Source organism: Colletes latitarsis, chromosome 3 (genome assembly GCF_051014445.1).
Source record: "Colletes latitarsis isolate SP2378_abdomen chromosome 3, iyColLati1, whole genome shotgun sequence".
Classification (NCBI taxonomy): Eukaryota; Metazoa; Arthropoda; class Insecta; order Hymenoptera; family Colletidae; genus Colletes; species Colletes latitarsis.
Window position 1 is genome coordinate 43954455 of NC_135136.1, and position 26376 is coordinate 43980830.

Here is a 26376-nt window from a genome sequence, read left to right on the forward strand (position 1 = left end):
AAGTGAAAAGGAAATTAGCAGTAGCAGCGATTTCATCTAAAATTGTTTGAATATTTTTAGCGGAAGGTAAAATTGGTACAAGTGGAATTTGTAGAATTGGTAAAACGATGAAGGTTTTAACGTTATTTTTTATTAATAATCGTTACTGATACTATATTACGTAACGTCTCCGTATATCTTGTACGTCTTATATGTATATGCAGTAGTTGACAATAATGATCGTTATTTTAAAAATTATCTACACTTGTGCGCGCGTGTCTGCCTGCGTGTATGCGTATATTACTGATTTGTATTAATTAATCGACGTTATTCGCATCGTTTATTTTTTTCTGCAACGATGCAGTAAAACTGGACAATTATCCGTGTTTGTCTAATAATAAATAAGTTATTGCCTATGAAAACGTTTATCAATAAACGTTTCTTCCTTTCTTTCTTATGCGCTTTATTTACAAAATGTAAAGAAGATTTAAGCTAAATCACTCGTCAGCCTTCGTATTTAGATATCGACTTGGGAGCTAAAAGATGCAACTAAAATTGAAAGTTATCGACGTCTCGCGTAGTGTGCGGAACATTTTATCAGCATAGATCGTTTGATTCGAAATTTAATGATATGACGATAACGATGTGTCGTAGCTGGAACATATTCTGACAGTGTACGATATCGATAACGTTCTCGGTGAACGAACGGAAAATGTTGATATATCTCGCGATAGTCTCTTCATAAGAGATTTAGTTGGTATTGGCAAGACCGATAGACACGTTAATGAAATCACTTACGAAGCGTCTCGCGCGTCTCGCGAAATTTATCGTTTAATTTATTTCTAAGGATACGAATCAGTCTGGTTTACATATGTATATGTATAATTTGGCAGTTTGACAAACGGAAGAATATCGACGTTTCTCGTTGTACTCTGTTCCCCGTTCCAATTCTTAATGGGTAGTTAAATATAGGGATGGTTGACGAACGAGCAAGTGCCATAACATACGGACAAAGAATAAGGATCAGTTTCGATAGAGTGGGTGACGAGGTGGTTAGAAGGTAAGAGGCAGTAAGAAACAGGAATAGATGGAATCGTAACACGTGGGATTCAGAGTGGTATGGATAGAAATAAAAATGAAGATATGGGAAAGAACTATCGCGCAAATGAATGCTTACGCGGCGTTTTATTTTTGTTAAACCTGGAGGAATTACGACGTTACGCGCGTTATATGATACAAATGGCGCGAACCATCGTAAGAATTGTGCGAGGATGATAAACTATAAAAATAACGTATTACTTTTGTCTCGCAAATTAGTAGGATGGTTCGGCGTAAAGTGAAGGTTCGTTCTCTCTCGCATAACGAAAATACCGTGAGCTCTCGATCTCGAACGGATTATTTTCAGTACCTAAGTAACTACTATCTATCGATCGATCGATCGATCGATCCGTACCGTTCTTCCATACCATGAAGAAATCAAAGTGCAAGTCTCTATGTACAGTTTTATGGGCGTTCACTCTCCCGAAGAACCTACATATGTATATGTATAGGTATTTCTCTAACGGCCATTTACGTCATTAAACTTGAACGAAGTTTGGCAAATTCAGCGTACAGTCGAAATATAGACCTATATGGAGATAGTTGGGATATTGTTACGGTGAATGTTACTTAAAATATATATATATATATATGTATGTTCTACGTGGCTATAGTTGACCGAATCGAGTTCTAGTCTAAACACGCTACAAAACCAAACTCCCTTATCGATTAATTAAATTTTTCACTTCTTCTCGCCCGTCTGGATGGATTACACTTGTATCTATACACGCTACGGATTGATGGAAATTTGTTCATTTTGTTTAAATTTTCTTTTTCGAAATTTTACACTCGTGGCTGATTTACACTTTAATTTATCTTTATATTTTTTGACGAAATATTTCGGAATCGATAATCCCCGGCAGTGTTTTCGACCTCCGTCCGTTCTTTGACGCCTAATCATCGATAACCAACTACTGTTTCGCTAAATAGTAACGACATCTAATCAGGCAATTATCCTTTCTCTTTCGTTTATCCTCTTTAAAACGTTTTTAACTAATTACAAGAAATTTGAGCGATTATAGCGAGTGTTGCTTGTTGCTTAACTTGTCATCCCGTTTCCTTCGTTTGTATCGTTGCTGGTGGGATTGATTCTTGACTCGAGAAGTCGTCGTCTCGCTACATCGAGAACACACTTAGTGATTTAAAGATTCTATTAGGTTCGATTAGGTTTAGTTTTTAATACGATTTCGAAAACCTTTATCTGTGTGCGTATCTCGTTAAGCTGCCGTAATTCCGTTGGCGTTGGCGTTGGCGTTGGCGTTGGCTATCGTAAAAAATGAACATTGATCGACGACGTTGCGTGCCATTCGACGTTTCGTTCCGATGAAACGAGAAGGAATCGCAGTCGAGGAAAGGGTGGGTCTGCTGGTAGTATTTGCGAGGTTCGCGCCACGAGACGTCAATCAGCGGTTACGGCTACTTAAAGTTGACAGAAAGAGCGAGCACTGCGGCGCATACAGCTACAGTGAAACATTCTTCGACACGATGATAATACTACTTACACTGCAGTCGCTATTACGGTATCTATACTCGACGATCGTTATAAAGAGGCGCGTTTTAGGAGAATCGCGCGTCAATTGTTTCGCTCTGACCGTTTCGCGATAAACGCATTGAGACTTTTCCTTAAAGTTTAGGAACGTTATATCGTTAAAAAGCAATATATGTACGGAACTTGGTGGCGAGAACGCATAATCTATTGAAAAATAAATGTCACGTTGGATCGAAGCTCTAACTAGCGCACGTCCACGCGCATCGCCTATAATTGAAAACTCGTTCGCGAAAAACTATCTACACTTGGATTTTACCAATTTTTCTTTCGTTAAACCCACGCATTTTCGTACGGTCCATCGTTTAAAACATTCTCGCTTACCCGACTTTCCCGCACTCTTCCCTTCTATCTATATCCTTTTGATTCGAGGAGGGCAGTGAGTGTGCCGAGCAGAAAAAGAATCCTTTATCGCTACGATCGTGATAGATCGTGGTAGCGGTGCCAATCTACCGATTTAAATTGAAACGAAGGAAAAGAAAAAAAAAAAACACAATATACGTAATAGGAATTGTTGTTTTTTTTCTTTTCTTTTCAGAGGTAAGCGAAAAAGATAAAATGGTGAATATAAGCAGAGGAAATGTGTCGGAAAGGAGTAAGGAAAAAAATGGAAATCGAACGAATCGGATATGGTGGTACCTAGGTCAACGGTTCAACGTTGAAGATGTCGAGGACGCGATCGAAAGGTACTTTGTAGTACACGCGTCCGGCCGCGATATTCGAGTATCGCAAAACGAGTCTATTCGTTGCGATCGAAGTAAATTATTTCGACGTTAGAGGTTCACCAGCGATCCTCCGCTTTGCGAACACGTGATATCAGCCATCGCGAAGGTCGGCCGGCCGACTGCACTCTGCTGGAGTACTCGAGTTGCCACCACCTACGAAGACATTGTTTAGCTTGTTGTACCTTTGACTGCCGGCACTGCTGACGGTATTCGATCCCGTGGAATTATGTTGAGGATAGCCGGCGATTCTCGAGAAGCTAGGCACTTTGTCTGTCGGAAGAGAGAGAAAAAATAAGGTATATTTATGAAAAGATATTTAAAAGAGATAAGAAAAGAGGTTGTATCGAATCAAGTAGAAAACGATATTGGTATGCTGACCTTTACCGCGGTTATGCCTCAACCTTTCTTGCGAGCTGATACTTCCGGATTGTCTGGTGGGAATACAAGAGTAATTACTATCGCCGCTGCTGTAAGTGGGCGACGAGGTTCTAGCATTTCTTCTACGTGGACTTGTACCGCTTCTGCTTCGAGAGCCGGCTTTCTCGTGTAAACAATTCGCCGACGTCGAAGTAAATTGATCGTTGTACTCGAGCGCGTTTTCATAAAGGCAACTAGACTCGGAACAGGAGCAACAAATGTCCGAGTGCGCGTTCGAATCGCAAGACTTTCTATCCCAATCCTCGTTCTCGGGCTGATAAAGGTTCTCTGGTGGATAAGCGTCTTGATCGGTTCGTCGATAGATATCCTCGTTCGCGATCGATTGTTCGGATCGAGAATCGGTTCGGTTCACACGACAATACGTGGAATCGTAGTCTTCCAACGGCGAGCCGTTTCGTTGGGCATACAAAAGGGAACCGCTCTCGTATTCATTTTCTTGATTAGTCTTGTACTCGTAACGATCGAATCCTTGCGGAAGGGCTGGCAACGTCGGTGGCGGATTCGTTTGCGGCGGTAAACTGGTATATCTGCTCTGTGGATGCACGTTACTGGCTTGTTGAACGGAACCGTCGAACGGTTGTTGTTGTTGCTGCTGACTCGAACCGTTCCAAACTGTTCCCGAGCCTCCTAAATTGTTTGCTGTTCTAACCGGTGGGCTCGGTGGACTTTGAGAATTACCCGATCCGGGACCAGAGCCGCAACCTGATCCGGACCCAGACCCAGACCCAGAACCAGAACCAGATCCGGAACCCGAATTGGAACTTAAACCCAAACCTAGTCCCAAAGCTAATCCAGAACCTGTCATCAGGTCTAAATCGTTTTGCCTGTTGATGCTTCTTTTCCCTAGATGCGGGCTAAATGCAGTTTGATACTGTTGCGGTTGCTGTTGCTGGTAATGGTGTTGATGTTGATACTGATATTGAAGCTGCTGTTGTTGCTGCTGCTGCTGCTGCTGCTGCTGCTGTTGCTGCTGCTGTTGCTGCTGCTGCTGCTGCTGCTGCTGCTGCTGCTGCTGCTGCTGCTGTTGATGATGATGATGGTGATGATGGTGGTGGTACTGATATTGATGTTGAGGTTGGTGTTGGTGTTGATGTTGATGGGAATGCGAATGCGTTCTGACCGAACCAAGCGATCCCTCGAACGAGGAAGGATGCTCTGGCGGGGGCGGTATCATATCGCACCAATTCGGTGGTTGATTTTCACTGGGTAACGGCATTCTGTACTGATGAGTTCTTCTGTGCGGTTCCGCGGTATCGTCTGCATTGTAAACACTGCTGGCATTGTCGCTGCACGGGGAAACGGTCGATTTGTTTCGGTCCAAATTGGAATCCAAACTCGAGTAGTCAGGCTTGAGACAGGAATCGCTCGAATTGGACTTTCGGCCGCTAGTTTCTATCGAGTCCGGACTACGGGTCGGCATACAAAGCGTGGTCGTGGCGTAGGGCTCCGGCGGAGCCTGCAGTTGTTTTCTCGTGTTATAAAAGGTCGTTAAATTTACTTCGGCGTATTCCGAGCCCGTCATTCCGACGATTCCGGGTGGCAGTCCGATTTGATTCTGATTGCTGAGAAGCTTCGTCTCGCAGTCTTTGTCGGTGGCGGAAGCCTGAAGAGTATTGCTCGGTCTCCATCCGCGTTCCAGCCACAGAGTGTCTTTATTTAATTGACAAATGTCATTGGCTGTACCAACGGGAACGTTCAAATGACCGAGTTGTTTGCTCATCGTTTGCCTTCGTCGAACGTAAAAAGCACCCAGTAAGGCGGCGATAACGGTCAACGCAACCGCGATCATTAAAATTAAAAACCAAGTTTCACCGACAACCGATGCACTCCCTTGACTCGGATCCGTTCGTGGTGGCAACTGTGCGAGTTGTCCTGGATCCATATTTAGAACGGTCGGAGCGGAAAATGGGCCGAGACCTTCGCGCGTTAATCCGGCGACGCGTGCCGTGTAGAGACCACCGGTCGTGAAGGTGTTGATGATCACCGACGTCGTCGACGCGTTTAACGACATTTGACCCAAAATCTTGTTACTGCTGTTGCTCTTGATTTGAATCTGAAACAGAGTCTAGAGACAATAGTATGCGCGGATATGCGGTCGGAGGATCCTTTTACCTTGTATCCAATCAGCTGGCCGTTTTGCGTGCTCTTCGGCGGCGGAGACCAACGAACGAACGCCGAGGTGACGTTTATCATTCCAACGTGAACGTTTTCGGGCGCACCGGACGGCACGTCCTCCAACGTGGTGGCCAACTTGACGTTGCTCGGTCTCCCTTCGATGCTTTTGAAAAACGGAACTAGAAAGAACTCGTATCGCGTATATTTGTTTAGGTTGGTTAAAACGTAGCTGGTTGCGCCGGCATTCGGTACCGTGACCATTCGATATTCTGGTTTCTCGGACATTTGTCGGTACCTTATATAGAGACCCTCGACTAAATCGGCCGCTCCAAGAATCTAAAGTAAGAGGAGATCGAGTAAGAACAAGACTCGCCGCGACTATCCTAAACGTTTCGAAAGATTAATTTATACTTACGTCCCATATGATCTTGACGCTGGTACTGCTCAAAGGTTGAACCTCCTTCAAGTAGAGAATCTCGCTGTTGAGTCGATCTCTGGCTCGAATCAGTTCGGTCTGTGGAATCGTTTGTTGGTCGTGGCTAGTCGTACGCGCAACGTCCGACAGAGGACCGGGAAGCGAAATACCATGGCCGTTTCTAGCACGAACCAGGAACGCGTAACTCGTGTCAGGCTTCAGATTGCTCACCTACAAAGAAAACGATATCGAGAGGCGATGGTCGATTTGCGTGCGGAGCGTGGTTTATTGATGCTTACGGTGTAGATGTCGTCGGTAATTCCCGTCGCGGCAACGATCCAGCCAGTTTTTGGATTGGTCGCATAATATTCGACGGCATAGTCGATTATCTTGCTAGCACCCTCGTGACCCGGACTCCATGTAAGCGTAACCGTGTTACTGGTAGCGTTCACTATTCTCGGTTTGCTTGGGCTTTCGGGTAAGCTCGATACATCTGGCACCGCGACACCGCCGTGGTGACTCGCTTCCGGGCTAACCGTCAAGCTCGCGGTCCACGACGCGTTTCCGGACTCGGACCAAGCGACGCAACTGTACACTCCATTGTCGCTCGATTGAAGATTCTTTATCGAAAGCGTCCCGTTGCTCGCGACCGTCAATCGATCTCCGGCATCGACTCGCACCAATTGGTCGTCTTTGTACCAGCGGATCTTTGGTACTGGTCTTCCGAAAGCGCGACACGGTAACCAAGTTTCACTTTTCGGAGCCAATGTCTGATTAGTCGCGCCTAGCTCGATAATGGGTGGCGGGGCCTCTTCGACGGACGACACCTGAAGGAAAACGGTCGCCGTACTGGCACCGGCTTGACTTATCGCGCTGCACACGTAGTGTCCCTCGTCTTTCCCAACGACTCCTCTGACGTGCAGGTTTCCCTCTTCCGTAACTTTGTAACGTCCCTGATACTCGTTTCCGGGAAACATTAGTTCCTGAGAGCCTTCGCGCGTCCAAAAGACGGAAGGTTTAGGCGTACCGCGGGCCGCGCAGGAAAACGATACGTTCGATCCGATACCAGCCACCTCGTCCTTGGGGAAATTGGTGAACACTGGCCTCGCTAACGATCAAAAATAATCAGTGTGAAAAGGTTTCCGCTGGATGCGACAGCACGACAAACGCTCGACAAATTTTACCGATTCTTACTCACAATGTACCGTCAAAGTTGCGCTAGCCGATATCGCACCCACGCCATTCTTAGCGTCGCAAATATACGTGCCCTGATCTTGCGACGTCGCTTTCTCTATACGTAAGCTCTTGTCGTCCAAAATATGCGCTCGGCCGATCGGCATTTTCCCGTAGTTTCGTCGCCAAAGTATCTCGGGTGGAGGATCGCCGCCTACGCGGCAAGCAAATTCAGCCGTCTGATCCGTTAGGATCGTTTGATTGCCGGGCGTCGACAAGAAGAAAGGTTTCACTAACGAACCAATCAAATATTTTTAATATTTCCTCCTCTTCCACCGCGCTTTTACGCTTTTACGCTTTTACGCGACGCCTGCACATACGTACACGTACAACTCTCTTACCGTGAACTGTCAAAGTTGCTACTGCGGATTCTTTTACGCCCACCATGTTCTCGGCAACGCACTGATACTTTCCCTGGTCTGTTTGTCTGACATCCGAGATCATCAAATTACCACCGTCTACCAAACTGATTCTACAACAGATAACAACGCGATCGATTAACATCTACCGGAGATTTACTTTTATTAACGTTTACTTTTAATCGGAACATGTACCTACCGTTTCGTAGCATCCAAATCTATCATGTGATCGTTCTTTTTCCAGTGCAGCGTCGGTTCAGGATGACCTCGAGGTGGTCCGCACTCTAACAAAGCGGTCTCTCCAGCCGCGACTCTAGTATTTTGCGGTTCTGCTCGAAATTCGTCCCTTAGCACTGCAACAGACACGTTGGATGAAATGTCGCTAGCAAGCGATCGATCAACATTTTTCCAAACGTATGGAACCGCTACAACAACTACGACAAACGTTGTTTTCTTTTTTTTTTTTTTTTTAGTATCGTATCGTATATCCTTTTCCTAGGCAATAAAGATCATTCGTGTCGGGGAATATGCGGTAACCGGTTGGAAAGAAAATTGGTGCGCGTTTAAAGTTAGAAGAATGCTTAGAAAAGATACGAATGGAAATACGGAATCAACTATTCCTTGGGAAATCGATGTGAAAGGGAAGACGGGAAACGGGAAATTGACCATCCGTTTCGCTACCGGTGCTTTTTCTACAATAAAAAGAACAGGAGCGTTCTTCTGGTCGTTTTTGATGTTCGCTATCGCGTCAACAGTTTCGTTCATAATAAAATCGGGATTTTCATATAAAACTTGTACGACTAAAAATTTCTTAGGGTATCAAGTTATTAAGAGTCTTTATTCGAAAATTTAGTAATTTAGAAATTATTAATTTTTCCCCGTACAAGTGGTAGGTGGTGATGCAGTGTGCGGGGCGTGTTAATACCGAAACGCTTGCCATCAGAGTGAGTTTCGTTATTAGAACGAGGGTAAATCTTGAAACAGCAAGAGCAAATTCGTCCTATGTAGTCCTTTTTCTTTGATCTCTTCGGTCTCCGGCCGAATGATGAGTCACACGACTAGGCAGTCTATCGGCTAAGCCGTTCCGCTCTGTTTGCTCATCGTTAGCGTCGTGCAAACACAGAGTTGTAGCTCGTATGGTAGGGTCTCGAACGGCTTTTCATCATTACATTTTCAAAAGAAATTCCAAATCCTGGAATGCGGAGACCTCGTTCAACTTTTCCACTCGCATCCATATAGTGTTTTATCGTCGAACAAAAGACCCCTGATCGAAACTAACCGATCGATTGTGCGTTCTAGGTATGCCTTGTGCATACCACCTATGTACAGAGTATACGATACGTGTTAAATACATCAGCTCGTGTTATCCTCTCTCCGTAATATTTCACTTTGCTCGATGTCTGCTTGATCCTTGCTACGCTTTACTAGCAACGAAATAAGATAAGCGGCCTAATCTGAGGCCGATTTTCCTCTTTCTTTTTTTAACGAGACTACGACGACGACGACGACGATGACGGCTAGTACTTGAAAATCTTGGATCAAAGGGGGAGAGAGATGGGGCGAAAAAAGTGGGGGCTTGAAAAGGAAGAATAGGGGCGAAGCTGGTGCGTAGTCAAACAACCTCCAATTAACGGACGCTAGATCTGGAGCGAAAGAATTGAAGGGTTCTTGGATCTCCCGTCTCGCCCCTTTCGTCTTTTTTACCATTCTCACCCTTGTCGGGCGTAGACCCCCCCGGGGGTTTTCGCGAGCCGCAGGAACCAACTAATGAGAGCAGCAGCCGTGCGCCATGGCATGCCATGCCACGCTACGCCACGCTACACCACACCACGCCACGCCACGCCACACCACACCACCCTTCGCGCGCTACGCGCTACGCGCTACGCGTCCATGGAACAGACAAACGGCTATGGCTGTTAGACCGTGCGGGAGTAGCACCATCTGCGCGAGACGAGTCCTTGAAAAACGCGATATACATATACCTCTTGTCGCAACACGGATACAGATCCAATGCAACAAGAATATTCTTTAACTTTATCAACATCCGAAAGAATATTAATATTCCTATCGCCCAACGACTCGTTGCAAACTCTGTTTCTAGATAATACGAACTTATCGAAAAGTAGGTGCGCTCGAGTAAACATATAATGACGTGTTTCAGCTCTACCGATAATAGTTGTTCCAACGTCGTATCGTTGCATATACTATTGCAGTTTGTCGAACGTTTAAGAAAATGTTATCGCAATGCGAATCGTGCAGTACACGTTTCTAACTCGCGCAACAGTATTTCTATCGTTCTCGATAAATATGTACTTTCCAAAGAGATTAAATATAAAATCAAGTACGCGTTTTAGTATCATCGTCCAAAAATAATAAACATTCGACTCGACGAAGAGAAAGAAATGTTTGGAAGGTTCTTCGATTAAACGTAAAAATTCGATTGTTTCTCCTATAATGTACGAGTACATGCACCTAGTTGCGTTTACAGTTCCGGTGGAATCGATTCGATTTAGTATTGATAAGAAGAAATCGTATGCGTGTAGGCGTTTGCGCGCGTGTGCTCGTCGACAATGTGTAAGAAACAGAAAGAGTGAGAGAGAGAGAAATTTCTGGCGTTAGTGTTCTCAGAGTACCATATTCGATATAATTAAAGTGCATAAATAAACACAATGGTACAAGGACCGGTTAGAAAGGGCGAGAAGCAGTGGCGCAGCAGTGGCAGTGGCTACGTAGATGGGATACTCGCTCGGTAGGTAAGAGCATTGAATGCAAATGCCCACAGGGATATAATATCTCCGTATGGGTGTACGTTAGCCTGCTTACATGTTGCACGCTCGGCCGCTCGATGCCTTGCCGCGGGTTTTAACTGAACTGACCGCTGTCTGTATACACATATACATATACATAGATGTGTAACTATACGGAGAGTAGGTATATCCGTATACGGGTGGTCGATCGCGAATCCATACAAAAGTAGCCGTAAAAGTAGCTACGAGTAGTTGGTACATTTATCGTGTGGCTCTCCAATTTCGATTTAGCCTGTGTACAAAGATTATTCTCTTTTATTCTAACCATATTATCTACTAAACACATATTCTCGTTGAGAGGAGGAAAAATTTTGTGGCCAGATTGTGGCCATTTGTATTTTAATCGGCTATTATTTAGATCTAGTCGATCCATTTAGCTCGCGGATACGACCGATCGATGACGCGACCGACTCTTATCCTTTATTTTCTTTGTTCGGTTTGTTATATTTATGTATGGGAATCGGAATAAACTGTTACTCGCGATGCACGATGTACATGCGGGAACATTGAATCTGTTTCAAACCGCATCTACAGTGTTCGGATCGGTGGTATGACTCCGAATTGGTATAATCTAACATTTCTCTAATGTTATTCCTCCAATCGAATACACCGTGACTTTGCGACAGACTCGGTGCATCTACGTATTGTAGGTCCGCAACAAATTATCTAGACAAAGGAATGCAGGCGATTGGTGTCAAAGTCTCTACTCTAGTTTAAACTCTAATAATTTCACCTCTTGTGAGACGCGATGTTTCTGCTATTGGCTGAAACGGCGTGATCGACGCGGCGCGGTGCGGCGCGGCACGTGTTAATAAGAACCCATAGGTAAGAATTGTCAGAGCGTCGACAATCGTGGGGTCAGCCGGAGAGAAGCAAGTGTACATATACTCCCTGGCCATCTTCTCGCTACATTCTACTTACATCCGAGTAGACACACGTAAGTTAACGATCAGCATACTAGGATAAAATAGTAAGACGCATATAAATTTCATAACGATGATAAATTTATGAAGGATTTTTAGTAGGTAACGCGATAAGTTTATCCTGTGCTTTAGGCGGTTAAGAGTGGCTATGTTGTCGCAGGAATTGTCGGCGCACCAGAGTCGCTGCGACGCGCCAGTCTGGTCCGGTATGCCCACGGATTCGATATAAATAGACGCGAGCGTGCGGCGTTCGTTCCCCCGTGCGACTACTATTCGATAGGCAACCATTGGTGTGGATGGTCAAAGTTGCCTTCTAGTCGAGCAGTTCAACACTTATCTATCTACGCGTGCGATACGGATACGATACGTACGTCTTACATGCATCCATATTATATAGGACACATCTTTCGTTTCGTTTCGTTTCGTTTCCTTTTTTTACTCTTCATTTTTCACTCTCTCGTCTATTATTAATAGAGAGTTTGCATCGCGTTTGTATTTGTCGAAAGTCGCGTCAAGAAATACGGGAGCGCAGCAGATTCGATTTATTCGTCGTATTTGAATTCACGAAATTCCGTTAACACGCAGACCGTCTGTACCTTGGTAAAATATGCGTTACATAGGGTGTAGCCTATGTACGTATGTATACCTACCTATACGATGATACCATAGACTGTTCGCTTACCATTTAAATTACATTGTTTCTGTCTGGTTTGTGTCGTATCGAGTCTCTGATTCCCCTAAACCGGACACGAGCGGTGTAACTCACGCCATCCATACGCTCCTTCTTGGTCTTACACTCGACATTTGCCTCGACTTTTTCTCTTCAACTGGTCTCTACGTTCGGACATCCTTCTTTCTTTTTCGCTTCGTTTTGTTACGTTCAGCTTACAAACGACGGATGAGCAATCCTCGCTTTCCGATATGTGCCCACACGCACAATGTTCCACTAATTCGACGGATCGAAAACAAGTATTCGAATAGCCCGTTTAGAGTAAGCAGCTCGATTCCGCAATCGGAGCGAAGCTTTTTTTGTTGTCTTTGTAAAAATATTCGTCGACAAAGATACGCGATGAGCGAAAAAGAAAAGGAAGGATGGGTGGAGGTGGTGAGAACGGTATACGGTGGAACGGGATCAGGGAGGGTTGGAAGTGACTCTCCTCCCCGTTCGTGCATCGTCGCAAGGGTACTCGATTACTCAATTAAACCGTAGTGTCGGTAGGCGTGGCAGTTGGACGTACTCACGCACATATATCACCGTGGAACATCGCGCACTAGACAGAAACGAGATTTGTACGTGGTGCATACGCGAACGGAGAAATAAATGCGCTTACCACATACTCCCTCAATGATATCTGTTATACTGTGTTTACCTGTAACGCCGTCATCGTTTTTTCTTCCATCAAACTACTAGAGAATCAATTTACAATCGGAAGAAGAAACAGTTTCGAAAAAGCGATCCCAAAGAAGAACCTCTTGGTCGAAATCGATCGTTTGTTTAAAACTTGTTTGCCGTTTAAATGGAATCGTCGCGAAAACCATGCATGGTATTAAAAGGTATTGTTTTGCGAAAAAATGTTGTACCAAAGGTGAAGAAAATTCGGAAAATAATGAAAAATTGCACAGTGTCGTTAAACGATGTTAGTCTTGAAACTGAGCGAAAATGCGAATACGAATGCGAATGCTAATGCGTATGCGAATACGAATATGAATGAGTACACGGCTGTTCGATATCTATCGTTGCTCGTAGATTGCATCTTGCGATAAACGTTTGTATGCGCCGCGACCCTCGGACTATGTCTTGCAAACTTGGCTGTCCACGCCGGAAATACCTACTATGTACTTAGGTACACCATTGGGATTGAATGGAGCCGTTGTTTCGACAGCGTTTGTTCCTTACTACACGGCACGGCCAGACTCGTCGAAAGGAATAACTTCCTATCGATCCTATTCACTACATATTTTCTCTTACTCGACGGCGACCGATCAACTTTTATTCTTTTATTCGTAAATTAAAGCCTGTAAATAAATAACTTGGTTAGAACGTTGTAATAACCGACGCAAGTACTCGCGTCACCCACCCCGATTACTGCCCTAACCTCGTGTCTATTCCTGTTCCAAGATTAAATCATTATTTTTAAACTCTGCAGGCTTTCATTCAAGCTGAATGTGTACGTATATTATACAGTTTACATAGGACGGATGTTTATAGAAATTGTTGTACAGAAAGTACAAGAGAATACGTATATGCACGTGATTGCTGCCGACCAGCGACCAGGATCAAGCCAGTCTCGCGCTGTACCGACGACCAGATGCGTACAAACCCATATTGTATTCTCTTCTAGATACCTAGTCGCGTCGTCGGCGACTGGTTGCCAGCGTGAGCTTTCCCGACATTGCATAACGGGTCTTAACAGTGCCACCGATTCGGTCTAACGCAACCACTCTTACCATGCACACAAAAAAACATCAAAATATGCCATCTTATACTTTGTATAGTTTGCGATGCTGTTTTTCTATGCTCCGTAGAAGCTTCTATGCGTAGAGAAACCAAGTATATTTATTCTTCTTCTTACTTTCTTTATACATAATCTGTACGTCTCTACAGTTTTAGCCGCATTCGTGGAGCATGCACATTTTCTGATACGCCCATGGACAAAATGGAAACTATACGTTTCTCTTTGGAATGCGAGGAAGAATGGGAACGGAAGTTGGATTGCTGTACGTATGTTTGTAGTATATGTATACGATGTGAAAAGGTCTCGTTCTAGGGTACTACTTGAATCTAGTCCTATGAAACGAACACGAGGTTGATTAAACATTTAACACAAGCAAGATATTGGCCAGTATAATATATCAGTATTATTTTTCTTCTCTCGAGATACATATTATTCAACGGAATAATGTTTAAAAAACCGATGGTAATATTTGTCTCTTTAGTACGTTTTCATGTTTTCGTTCATTTCGCAGTTATTATCCGTGGAAATTGGGGAAATTGAACGATAAGATTGACGAAAATTAAGATAGAGTAGCTACAGAAAGAGAAAGACACGGGTCAGAGTTGCTTTCCTTTCATACTGTATAATAACGCGCGAACCAACGTGTATGCACGTAGATAGATACGTAGGCATTAAACGACTACCTACATATCGGTTGACTGTTGTTGTTGCCTTTATCGAATGCGAATAAGTGGAAACGTTTATTGTGTCGGTACTTTGTACGAAGAAATCCGTCGGTATAGAGCAGCATCATTGCGTCGTGGTCGTCTCGTTTTCGTTTTCGTTATCCTCCATTGGGATTAAAAGCTATAACGCCTTTGTCTTTTCTCTCTGTTCGCTCTAGATCCGTCTCATTCTATGCACCCCTCGGTCTCTTAACTCGTCTAACCCTCGGGCTCCCATTTTCTTCCTCTCTTTTCCCCTAAAAGCCATGCGAAGTAACCCTGGCACAGCCCAGCAGCGGTGTACTATGCCGTCCAGCTAATCGATACGCGGTGGATGGAGCGAACGAGGGACCCGAATGGGCTCCCGGATAGCTGAGGGTTCAAAGTAAACGATGGATAGGTGTTATTTGGCAGAGTAGAGAATCGAAGAAAAGAGAAACGCCGGATTGCTATCCAAGCAACTCGAATCTGTCGAACCAATCCAACACACATTCTCCTCGACTCGTATTATCCTCTGATAGTCTACATTTCAAGCGGTTTAGAATTTACAATTTTTTATTTTTTATTTTTCTCACATTTCTCTAATATTCGGTTCGCGATGTCTCCCTGCTTCCAACTAAATACGTACATGGATTACAATGCCAGAGGATAATCCTTGTACATACTTATCTTTTTACTTTTACGTCTGATGTATTTCCTCTCACTATTTTTCACTTACGATCTTTCCTCTTTCCTCTTTCCTCTTTCTTTTTCTTCTTTTTTCTACTCTTTTTTTTATTCTCAATGAGGTTATTTCGGTACAAGTTGGTCGTGGAACGGCGTGCCCGTTGCACAAAGGCTTATTCATAGCAGTCGGCCATAACTGCCGTTTGAGTCTACCGCCATTGCTATCGCCATCTTTACCGACAAGTCGATCACAGTACGAACGACAAGTATTAACAGAGTAGCGAAGATGAACGGTAAATATGTACCGTGGTACACGTAACAAGAACGCGGTAACTAGAAACGTGCGTGAAACGTAAACACGTCTAGTTTTCGGAAGGTGTTTCGGAACGTGTGGTTGTACCGAAACACGCGATTAAATCGCACGATTTTTATCTGTTGCGCGGCAATCCTTCTTCTTGGCGAAGAAAGGGAAAAATCTAATCGGTTAGATAGAAGAATCATGATGGAAATGCGAAGAAAAACGAGACACGCGTACATACGTACAGGGAACAGGTCGAGTAAAAATTAGTTTTTCTCAACTAACTACGAAGACGATAAGTGCAGAAAGGAAAATTTTAACTATAAAATACCATTGAAATATTAGGTATACGAGGTTGTTAATTTCGACAAAATACGAGTACGATGAAAAAGGGTGACGAAAGCATGATCGTCGAGAAAGGTCGCACAAGCGATAGGCTTGTCGCAAAATCGACTACCGTTTCGCTCGACATTTCCATTTTTTCAGCAATTATCAAACGAATAATCGTCAAAGATCATTTTATTCAACAGTGTGTTTATACGAATGCATGTACATGTGACAAGGCAGATGGACAGGCATAGATTTCGGCTTAATACACACGATGGCAAGGTATATGTATATCCTCCGCATCGCGTCGCGCAACATAGCACCATGTTGGCCGAGCATACGCTCCACGTAGATACAGCTCCGTATCGATTTCTATTCTCCTTCGCTTCCCCCTTCTCGTCTCACTCTACCACACACATACCATAGGTATAGGTGTACGAGTGTATAGGTAGATAGGTGTAGTCGTACGCGAGCGCGTATATCGCAGGGATAGGCGGCAAAATTCGGACCAATGCTCTTTCAGTCCGTTTCATTCATTTCATTCTCTTACAGTTCTCTTTTCCTTAACGATGTTTCATATATCTGCAATATTCTATCGCGACATAATCATTTCCTCGACTATTGCTTGTTGGGCTCGTGCGACCATCGACACGACCGACAGCTTTGCAATTAAAAAACCCGCTGATCGAATTTCAAAGGCGTGCGATACGCGCATATCGGTGTAACGGCTACTAACGCAAACTAAAAACTCTTATTCTTCGTGAAAGTTTTACAGGTGAATCGGTGAAGCTTTCCTGATAAAAACGACTCCATGTACAATTACATAGAGGGTGTTCGGCCACCCCTGGGGAAAATTTTAATGGGGGATTCTAGAGGCGAAAATAAGACGAAAATCAAGAATACCAATTTCTTGATGGAGGTTTCATTAAAAAGTTATTAACGTTTAAAGTTCCGCCCGTACTGAATTTTTTTCTCGAAAATGCGCAACATTTCGGGGGTATGTCTATTCACCAAAACTGATTGTAATTGACCCCCGCAACCGAAAATAATTTTTCCAAAACGATTTGAAATTTTTGAATTTAATCGTTAATAACTTTTTAACGATGCCTCCATCAAGAAATTGGTATTCTTGATTTTTGTCTTATTTTGGCCTCTAGAATCTTCCATTAAAATGGAGGTGGCCCAACACCCTCTATGTGTCGTCGTCCTCCATTCTCTGCTCCTTTCGAGCGCGCGAACAGTTTGTATTGGAACAATTTCGAGAAGAAAATCTCACCGAAAACTTTAAACGTGAAAACGTGGCGGTCCTCATCCTGATTGGGACTACCACTAGGGAAGGCTCAGAGATTGGTATAAAGTAAATGTTATAATAATATATAGATTATACGGTTATATATCTGAATAATAAAATAACTTTTAATTGTAACTGTTTAATTCGTTAAGATGATGCGTAGGTAGTAGGTGTGCTTAACGTAGAAGAGAGTTCGCATCTCTCTCTTCTCAGTGTGCTACTCCAGCGGGAATATCGATCGGCCCTAAACAAACTCGGCTCCGTCCGAACGGGCTCCGTTTGCCCGAACGTGGTTTACTCGTTTCCCATTTTGTAGGAATCAAAAGTAGTTCGACTTGCGGCATGGATGGAATGCGTGCATACCGTCCGTATCGTATACATACACCTATATATCAGAGTCGGTTCGAGTTTTTAGTCGGTCGAGGAATCGCAGTTACACGCTCGACATTTTTGGGTGTTAAGCAGTGAAAGCGAATAATCGATAAATAAAGTAATAGGTTGACTTACCTGCAACAGTGAGGGTAGCGTTTCGACTCGGAACGGAGCCAGCTTGATTCCTCGCAACGCACCAATAAACTCCGCCATCTTGCTCCTTTTTTCCGTGCATCACCCTTAAGAAGAAAAGAGAGCCCGTAGGAAGAAGAACACGACGGGATTTGAGATCTGCCGGTGACGTTTGAACCAGTTCACCGTCCTTGTACCACTCGATCACTGGTTGGGGTTTACCTTCCGCCTTGCAATTCAACGTTACCGGTTCGTGCTTCGCCACAATTATATCCGACGGATGTTCCGTTATGCGCGGTGATCTCAATTGCCCTGAAAAAATAATTCCAAGCGATTCGTATCTCGAGTATGATCACTGCTATTGGGATACGGGCTTCTCCGATGGGACTTTACACTTTACGTCTGCGTCTTTGGTTAATTTCGTACTAGACTGTTTGCGCGCGACTTTGTTTCAATACTAGGTATACATATGCACCTACATATTCTATGCCACGATTCTACGTTCTACTATATAGCCATTTTTAGATCTTTGACTATGCGGCGGCGGCGGCGGCGGCGGCGACGGCGACGAAGATAGACGCGCCGACATAAACAGCTTCAGTGTTCGCGCTCGGACGCCAAGGTATTTCAACTATTCCGATATAGCTATAGGGATTCTGGAATGGAACGTATAGGTACGACCGATAAACCACGATTGTCTACGATCGCTTCGCACAGTCTGCAAATCCTATTCCGAAGCAAAAGCACTCGAGAAATGTTTCGCGTCTGTAAGAACCTATACCTACTCGACATTCCGAATCGTGCGCGCGTCCATATTTCCAACGAATATTCTATACTTTCGTAGGTAATCGATCGACGAAACTTGAGAGCATGTGTTTCGTTGAACGGATCCGTCTCTGTTTAATGTTTTAGGCATCCTCTAAAATATCTCCCATGATCTTTCGTTTAGAGACATAGAGAAAACTGAACGCGCACACGTATCCATACAGTTTTCTTTTGTGCTCCCGACTCAGCGCTCAGAAACAATAGACGCTGTGGCTAAATTAAAATCGCCTCCGGAGTTTTCATATTTCGCTGTTGAACAGACTCAGCAAGCTCGGACGAACGCGCTGTTCTTGCGCTCCGTAGGCCCGAGGCATCCTCGTTTCATTTCAGTCCTAACCTCCTCCGAATCAAGCTATCCCGGCAACCAGCTTTGCCAACTCGCCTTGTCACTCTCGTTCCTTTTGTATTCCATCATATTCACTACTTGTACCGTTTCTTCGCTCAGTGATTCTTGTATTTTGGCCTCCTTCGTTCGCTCATTAGACTTCTTCTTCCTTACAATTCTGTTCCACTTTCCATTAAACGCCGCTATTCCGGTTTCATCGAAAGTGTAAATAAAACAAAAGTTTATTTATCCCATTTAAAAGACACGGAAATTCAAATATTATTTTTAACGGGCAAACGAAAATGTTTAACGCGTTTAAAGTCGAGCAGTGTATCTTTGTCGCAGCCTGAAGCCTGTGGTGGTCACAGTGAAAGCAACGTCGAGCGAACTGGCTATCGCTTGCAGTTTAACCGCGGCCCTAAGTTCCGTCAGCCACGTCTACGTTGAAAAGCCAAAGAGCGCGCGGCCTCTTAACTTTACCGCGCTCTCGGTTCTTCATTGTCACACTTTACGCTAACCAACTATACCTATACAGTCGATTCGATAAGTTTTACAACAGATTTCTATCGAATTTATGTATTTCATCGTCGTCGTCGCGACCATTTCGGATAAAAGTTCATTTTTATCGCGTTTCGCGAATCGAATTATACTCTCTTTCTCGAGAATGATCCGTATCGCTGAAAATAAAAATAAATATACCTGTCTACCCGCGTCGTATGTGTTGCGATAATCCTAGTGTTTGGAGATAGTTTGCATGCTGCGCAAACGACATATACATATACATACTTCATTTTCGACCGTTAATTTCAAAACAACGAATAGAACATAAAGATAATAGAGCGAGATTAAAGAAGCGTAGAAAGCTCGAATGCACGATGACTTGGCATACGGCTTCGCGATTGCGACGCGAGTATTGATTTGCCGCTGTTGCTTCGACTCTGTTGGTTCTGCTGGTTCCGCTGCCCTTAGTGGCTCTACCAGTTCTGCCGTTTTCTCCTTCCTCTTCTTTTCTATTTTCTTTCCTTTTGCTTGAATCGCTTATCCGTAGCTTCCTTGCTTTGTTTTAGTATCCTTTCAACTTGTCTACTGTTCTTCCCTCGCTGCTTCCCTAATGTATTCTCTTCTTTCTTTCTTTCTTTCCTGCATTTCCACCATCTTGTTATACCCATGCATTTTAATTTTAATCCCCATTTTGTCCCTTGTTTGCTCGTCGCCCGGACGATACACATCGATAACGATCCAACGATAATAGATCCGACGTAAGGAATAAAAAATTAACGCCGATAGAAATACGACACGTACGATTTCAGAGGAGAAAATTCCTTGGACGAGTTCTCGATTCTCCTTTACGAAAGTTCGAAACGACAAAGCACGGAATATGGAAACCAGACGGAATACACACGTATATTTCAACAGTTTAAGAATGTATACGAAGGTCGAAGGAACCAGAAACGAATGGAAAGAACAGCGCGAAGGAGAACCGAGTACAGTTCCAAGAGTACATATTACCAACTACCAAACTGCATTTGGCGAGTTTCCAAAAGCATACCACAGCAAACCGTCGCGAGAATCGTCCTATTCTAAAACCATTATCGTGCCCTGGACTATCATTTTCACTCTCCGACTCTTAAAATGTGGTTTCTTCGTCACTATTTAGAATCGATTAGAATGCTGGTTACGCATACAATCGTACATAACTAACGCAACGAATTTCGCGCAAATATTCCGAGCCGACTACGGTTTTAAAAATCAACCAAGGATCACGGATCGTGTCTCGATCTGCTACCGTTCGATCTTTCTTTCTTTCTTCTTTGCCTGTTTAAAATCTTTCTAGCTACGGAAACGACGATTCTCTCATTATCGTAGCTCGACGGTATTTTCGATCTTTACGTTATAATGTATGCTCTTATCATTGTTTCTTTACATGTATACTACACCAAGTGTATGCGTAGACAAAACGTGCTTACGAGTTCCTTCCGCAAACTATACGTTGCATATGCAACACAAGTAATTGACAACTGGATGAAGGGAGACGGGAGACTGGAGAAGGGAGACGAGAGACGGGAGACGGGAGACGGGAGACGGGAGAAGGGAGAAGGGAGAAGGAAGGGGGATAGAGAGAGTGAGAAAGAAACGGTGGAAGAAAGAAGGAGGAATGGGAGGGACCACGGAGAAAGGAACAGTTTCATTACATTCTATCCCTAAGAAGGATATTCCTGTAAGAGGGGAAGGAAAGAAGACGAAACGGGAATAACCATTGAATTCCTTGAGACGTAGGGGAAACATAAGACGCACAGAACCCTCGAATAGGGTTCGACCGACACACCCTGCTAGTTCTTTCCCAGCAGGACTGTCCAAACTCGTATACGGTAAAAATAAAATAAAAACGATCGCAACGTATCGAGGGCAGCTTTCCGTAAATCGGGAAAATATCGATCCATTTATTTCTGTTTTTGCTTCAACTAATTTTTTCCTTTACTTTTATTTCTTCTCTTTATTTCTCTCGGGCTATAGACTTGACCAAAAATAGCTATACCTAACGGAGGAATCCTTACTTAGCGTGCTCTCTCTCTCTCTCTCCCTCTATCCCCCCTCGGTCGCTCTCTCTCTCTCTCTCTCTCTCTTTCTCCCGAGCTCAGGAGAAATTGTCTTGCGAACGGAGGCTATCGATCGTCCAGTTTCTCCCCTGCGAGCGAGTGCCGCGCACAGCACTGCACGATGTCGGCATGGTACGACACCATACGCCACAACGTGGCATCCTAGTCGAATTTTCAAATGTGCAATTTAAAAACATTTTTCGGTCTTTCTTTTTTCGTTTGTAACTTTTTTTTTTCTCGATGAAAGATATTATCGCTTGAACCGTTAAAACATTTGTAGAAAAAGTCGATTAACGATAAAAGCATCGCCGATACTGAAATAAGTCTCCGATATACCAATATGCGTTTTCTAATGAACTGTGAGAAAACTGGTAATAAATTGATAGAATATTAATACGATCAACGTTAGAACCGAGTCCAATTTACATTTGAAACAAAGCTAGGGTTTTACTTGCTTCATTGTTTTAATATATGATTCTTTAATTCGTTGATTCTACTCACGAAAAGTTAAATACGCGGCTACAATATTTTTTCTTTTTTTATTCTTGTATTCATTTACATAGAAATAGATCCAATGTTTATCCCACAATGTGGTAAAATCTATTCCTTGAATTTTCAATGAAAAAGTGTTTCCTTGCTGGTGGTTTATCGGATATTATTGCAGAGTTTCGTGCATTTTACTCGTATTGTTCGTCATCGAAGGAGGTTTTTTTAAATAAATTCAACTCGAAGCATTCTAGAAGCACATACAGGCATACCCGCTTCATTGCACAGCATCGCATATAACCTAATAGTTTCGTTAAACGTCGGCCAAACTCGGTTATCTTCGCAAGACTTTCCATCCACGAAAATAGACCAACCAATGTCTAACGGCCGTTTGTGCTTTTTCCCCAAGGGACAACCAACTCGAAGTTTCTCTCGAGAGGACCGAATGTTTACGATTTTCAATTTTATGCAACCTAACATTCATAACGATCATTTTCTCTTGCATCTTCCGTTTACTAAGATGGCCTCCAACTTACAGTAATGGTACTACTTTAACCGGATTACTAATATTTTTTATAATTTTCTATCACGCGTAGTAACTACACCTTCAATTACTTATGACACTGCAGAAACAGAGAAATCTCAGTTATCTTAGCATTACATTACTTACTTACGCGAGCGTATGTGTATCTACGTATTCTTTACACGCGCACGCACGCACGCACGCACGCACGCACGCACACATTTTTTTTAACATCAAGACGCATATATCGTTTTTCTGATATTAAAAAATGTACAACTTCAGAAGCATCTTTAACTCCCGTTTTAATATCTTTTCCAATGGTATAGATATAACAACATCCACTGCTTGCCCTACGGTTCGATAACTTTTTTCGATAAGATCGTACGCCACATGCATACATATTCAAAATTTCAATGACTAGCGAATACTTAATAAGGTAAAGTGCACTCATGGATGTTTTATAGACGTTTATCGCGTGCTTGTTCGCTTTAAAGACAGAAAAGATATGTATCGGTTATTCTATTTGACGTATTACAAGTACCTATGCATTACAAGGTTTACATTCGCTGAAAAACAACCACCGATATTTCTTTTTTTCTTCGCTTGTTCTTTTTTGAACATTCTTACTCCGAATGACGACGAATCGTTGACTCCAGGCGGTTCGATTAGTTTTTTTTCGTTAATACGATCCTGTCGTTGTCGACGTTAAATAGAGACAGAAAAAAAAGAAATGTTAAGTAACGGTGGTATCGTCCTATTTTGAATGAAAATAATGCGGTAAATTGACACATTCTCGTATTTTTTGCGCAAGTAAAATTCAAGTTACGGAAGAATAAAGGACGATATCCTTTGAATCGTCGCAAGCGAACACAGACCAGGGTATTAAACATCGATTAATCAGAGAAATCGCAAGCCATTCTTGATGCGAGCAACATCGATGAACCAATTTTCACAACCGTGTAGATTCGTGTAAAGGTAAGTAATATTTCAAGTGTTTTTTAGACAACGTGTCACTTTTTAAGCGAGCAACGTCGATAAACAACAAGTTTGTTGGTTGCGCTAGAGTTGAAATTTTCTTGTGAAACAACTAACGTATGACTCGCTGTTGTCCTGACTGTATACGATTCTTGTCTTCAAGTCCGTACCAACGAGTGTAGCTGACAAACGGAAGATTCATTGTTGCGTACGCGTCAGTTTATTCGTTTGTATCTGTTGGTGGAACTCGTTTACGGTATACCTCGAACGTATCGAAAATAGCCTATTATGGCTGTTCCATAAAAGATAAAAATAAAATATTGCAAGATGACTCGGTAATCGATGTCGCTATCATCCAGTTATTAAAAAGCAAATGAAACGTAATCGCCGGTTTGTTTGTCGCTTTATGTCAGTCAGCTGTGTGCATATAGCGATTACGGTAGAAGAGAGAATAAAGATGATGGAAGAATGGGGAAAAGAAAGAGCAGAATCGTCGATGAAAGGAAGGTTGAAAGTTTCGATGTTAGTAGAAAGGTGGTAAGGAGCGTTAGGAAATGAAAGGCAGAGAGAGCGTGTACTTACCATGAACCATAAGGGCGAAAACTGCTATCGCGATCAAGTTTCTTAGCCACTCGTTGCGCATTTTTCTTTCCGCTATCCAAAGATTCCGGGATGCCGTGAATCACGAACGAGATTTGAAATTGGATGTTATCGCATGTTGTCGAATATTGATGGAAAGTTGCGAGGGCAAGACCAAATAAGGGTTAACAAAATGAAAGACACAGAAAGCACGCACGTCGAGGATACCGGTGAGGTTAAACCGGTAAGAGCGAGCACTCGCGAGAGGATTCTCCTTTGGAGTTTGGAGCACAGCAGAGTAGCTTTCCAGGCGAGAGGCGTATCTTTCGGGGTGACACTCGCGAGCGCCTCATTTCCATGCCATTACACGTTACCACAAACTACACGTACGTATGTACAAGACACGCGCACCCATACCTACATCATACCCACCCACGCGCACGCAGCACCTACGTGCCACCGTGTGTACGTACAATAGGTACGCGTGTATGCGTACACGTTTCACTACGTATTCGCGTATATTCTCGCGTAAAGTAACGTAGCGTCAATGCACTGGCTGTCGGCCAATCACCACCAATCCCATTCTTATCAGAGAAAACCGACGACGAGCGCTTTTGCAAGACGAACTTCTGACATCGCCGAGCCCTGGCCGCGCGCACGCACGCACGCAGGCATCCACGCACACGCACCAAACCCGCCTCTACGTATTCGAAATAACGTTTATACGCGCGTGTACACAAGTGCGCGTACGACGGCGACGACGACGACCAGAACACACATACATGCACGTAGGCACATATCGATAGGAGCAAGAAAACGGCGGCCGGAGATCAGCACCAACGCACCGAACGACGTCCTTCTTCTAGCATACTTTCATCCTCTTTACCAACGAATACTGCTATTCTAATTTTTTGATCGATCCAAGCCGCGCGTCCTCATTGCCGCCGACAAACGTACGACCACTGCTGACTCGAGGCGGTTAATACCTTTTGCAATCTACGCATCTGTCGGTCTCGTCGAGTCTGTAATCGGGCCATCGGTTGTTCCGTTTCTTCGTGCAACAGCATTTCTTCGAAAATCGATCGCTTCGTGACCGACCGTTACGATACGAGTCGCTTCTCGGTTTATCCAACGAAAGCTATTCCTACTTGTCCTTGCAATTGCCATTTTTTCCAATTAACCAACACACTTTTATTATCGTAAATAATACGAGGATCGTGCGTGCCTGCCTGCGTGCCTGCGTGCCTGCGTGCCTCTGCAATCGAATAAAAAAAAAATGAAATTTTAACTAAACGATCGTTCCACCATCGTTAAATCCAACCAACGCGACGGTCAAGTCACGACTGTGGGTGCAGCAATTCTTTTGGAACACCACGCGGCCCTTCGGTTACGTTCGAGTATCCTCGTTCGTTCTCGGCTTTGCTTCGGCTACGCTTCGACTTTGCTTCGGCTACGCTTCCACTTCGCTTCGGCTTTCGGCGGCCCAAGTCGACTCGGCCTCGGCTTCAGTCTCGACCTCGGTCTCAGTCTCGATCGTCGCTGGGGGGGTAAAGTTCTATCGCGTATACCTGGATCCTCTACTATAGAACAATACAAGTATGCATGTAGAAAAATGTAGACATACCACTATAATTGCATTTACAAGTCGAGTAAAATTGTACACGCGTATTCGGTAGACCAGAGACGACTGCTCGTCAGCTCGCCATTGCTTTTTTCAAAAGTATCCTTATCGGAGAAACAACGTAGGCAGGTACCGGTCCAACTTTCAGTCGTACATCGTTCAAATTATCCACGAATATCGATTAACTATCCAATATAATAGAATCTATAGATTGCGATTAAACTCGGAATAGAGGGAAGAAAAACTAGATTGTTTCTTTTCCAATAAGAAGCTTGTTTCGTTAGTTGTCGGACAAGAGTATCGTTAGAGTATTATTAGTAATTGACGTAAATTTAGCGTATAATATAACGAAATGCGATAGAATGGTAAGTTATTATGCGTAACGACGGTAAAGGGAATCGAACGACTCGCGCTGTTAAGTGGTTTCTAATTAAAAGAGACGATTGCGTAGAGAAATGCAGAAATAATGAAAAGCGAACGCGAGCTTTTCGATGCGAAAGGTATCTCGATGTAGCAGCCAATTTAAAAGAGAATGTACAAGACAACAATAATAGGGTAGGA

The 26376-nt window shown here is 43.6% G+C and overlaps 1 protein-coding gene across 1 annotated transcript; it reads right to left on the reverse strand.

Moving 5' to 3' along the window:
- Positions 1 to 38: 38 nt before the first annotated feature.
- LOC143340497 (roundabout homolog 2) lies at positions 39 to 25525 on the reverse strand. The gene is made up of 10 exons (XM_076762531.1): positions 24198 to 25525; positions 17888 to 18196; positions 8108 to 8261; positions 7891 to 8021; positions 7515 to 7781; positions 6616 to 7424; positions 6317 to 6547; positions 5899 to 6237; positions 3727 to 5839; positions 39 to 3618 (listed from the first exon to the last, which is right to left on the reverse strand). Exons 1-10 carry the CDS (start codon positions 24256 to 24258, stop codon positions 3440 to 3442), a joined length of 4593 nt encoding a protein of 1530 aa, XP_076618646.1. The 5' UTR covers positions 24259 to 25525; the 3' UTR covers positions 39 to 3439.
- Positions 25526 to 26376: the final 851 nt, after the last annotated feature.

Bases quoted from the DNA above. Each gene is read 5' to 3' on its own strand.
- LOC143340497 (XM_076762531.1), bottom strand. From the start codon at position 24,258: ATGCGCAACGAGTGGCTAAGAAACTTGATCGCGATAGCAGTTTTCGCC. The intron at 5,840-5,898 runs GTAAAAGGATCC...ACTCTGTTTCAG, and splicing joins GCCAGCTGATTGGATACAAG to ATTCAAATCAAGAGCAACAG. The intron at 3,619-3,726 runs GTCAGCATACCA...CTCTTCCGACAG, and splicing joins GAGGCATAACCGCGGTAAAG to ACAAAGTGCCTAGCTTCTCG.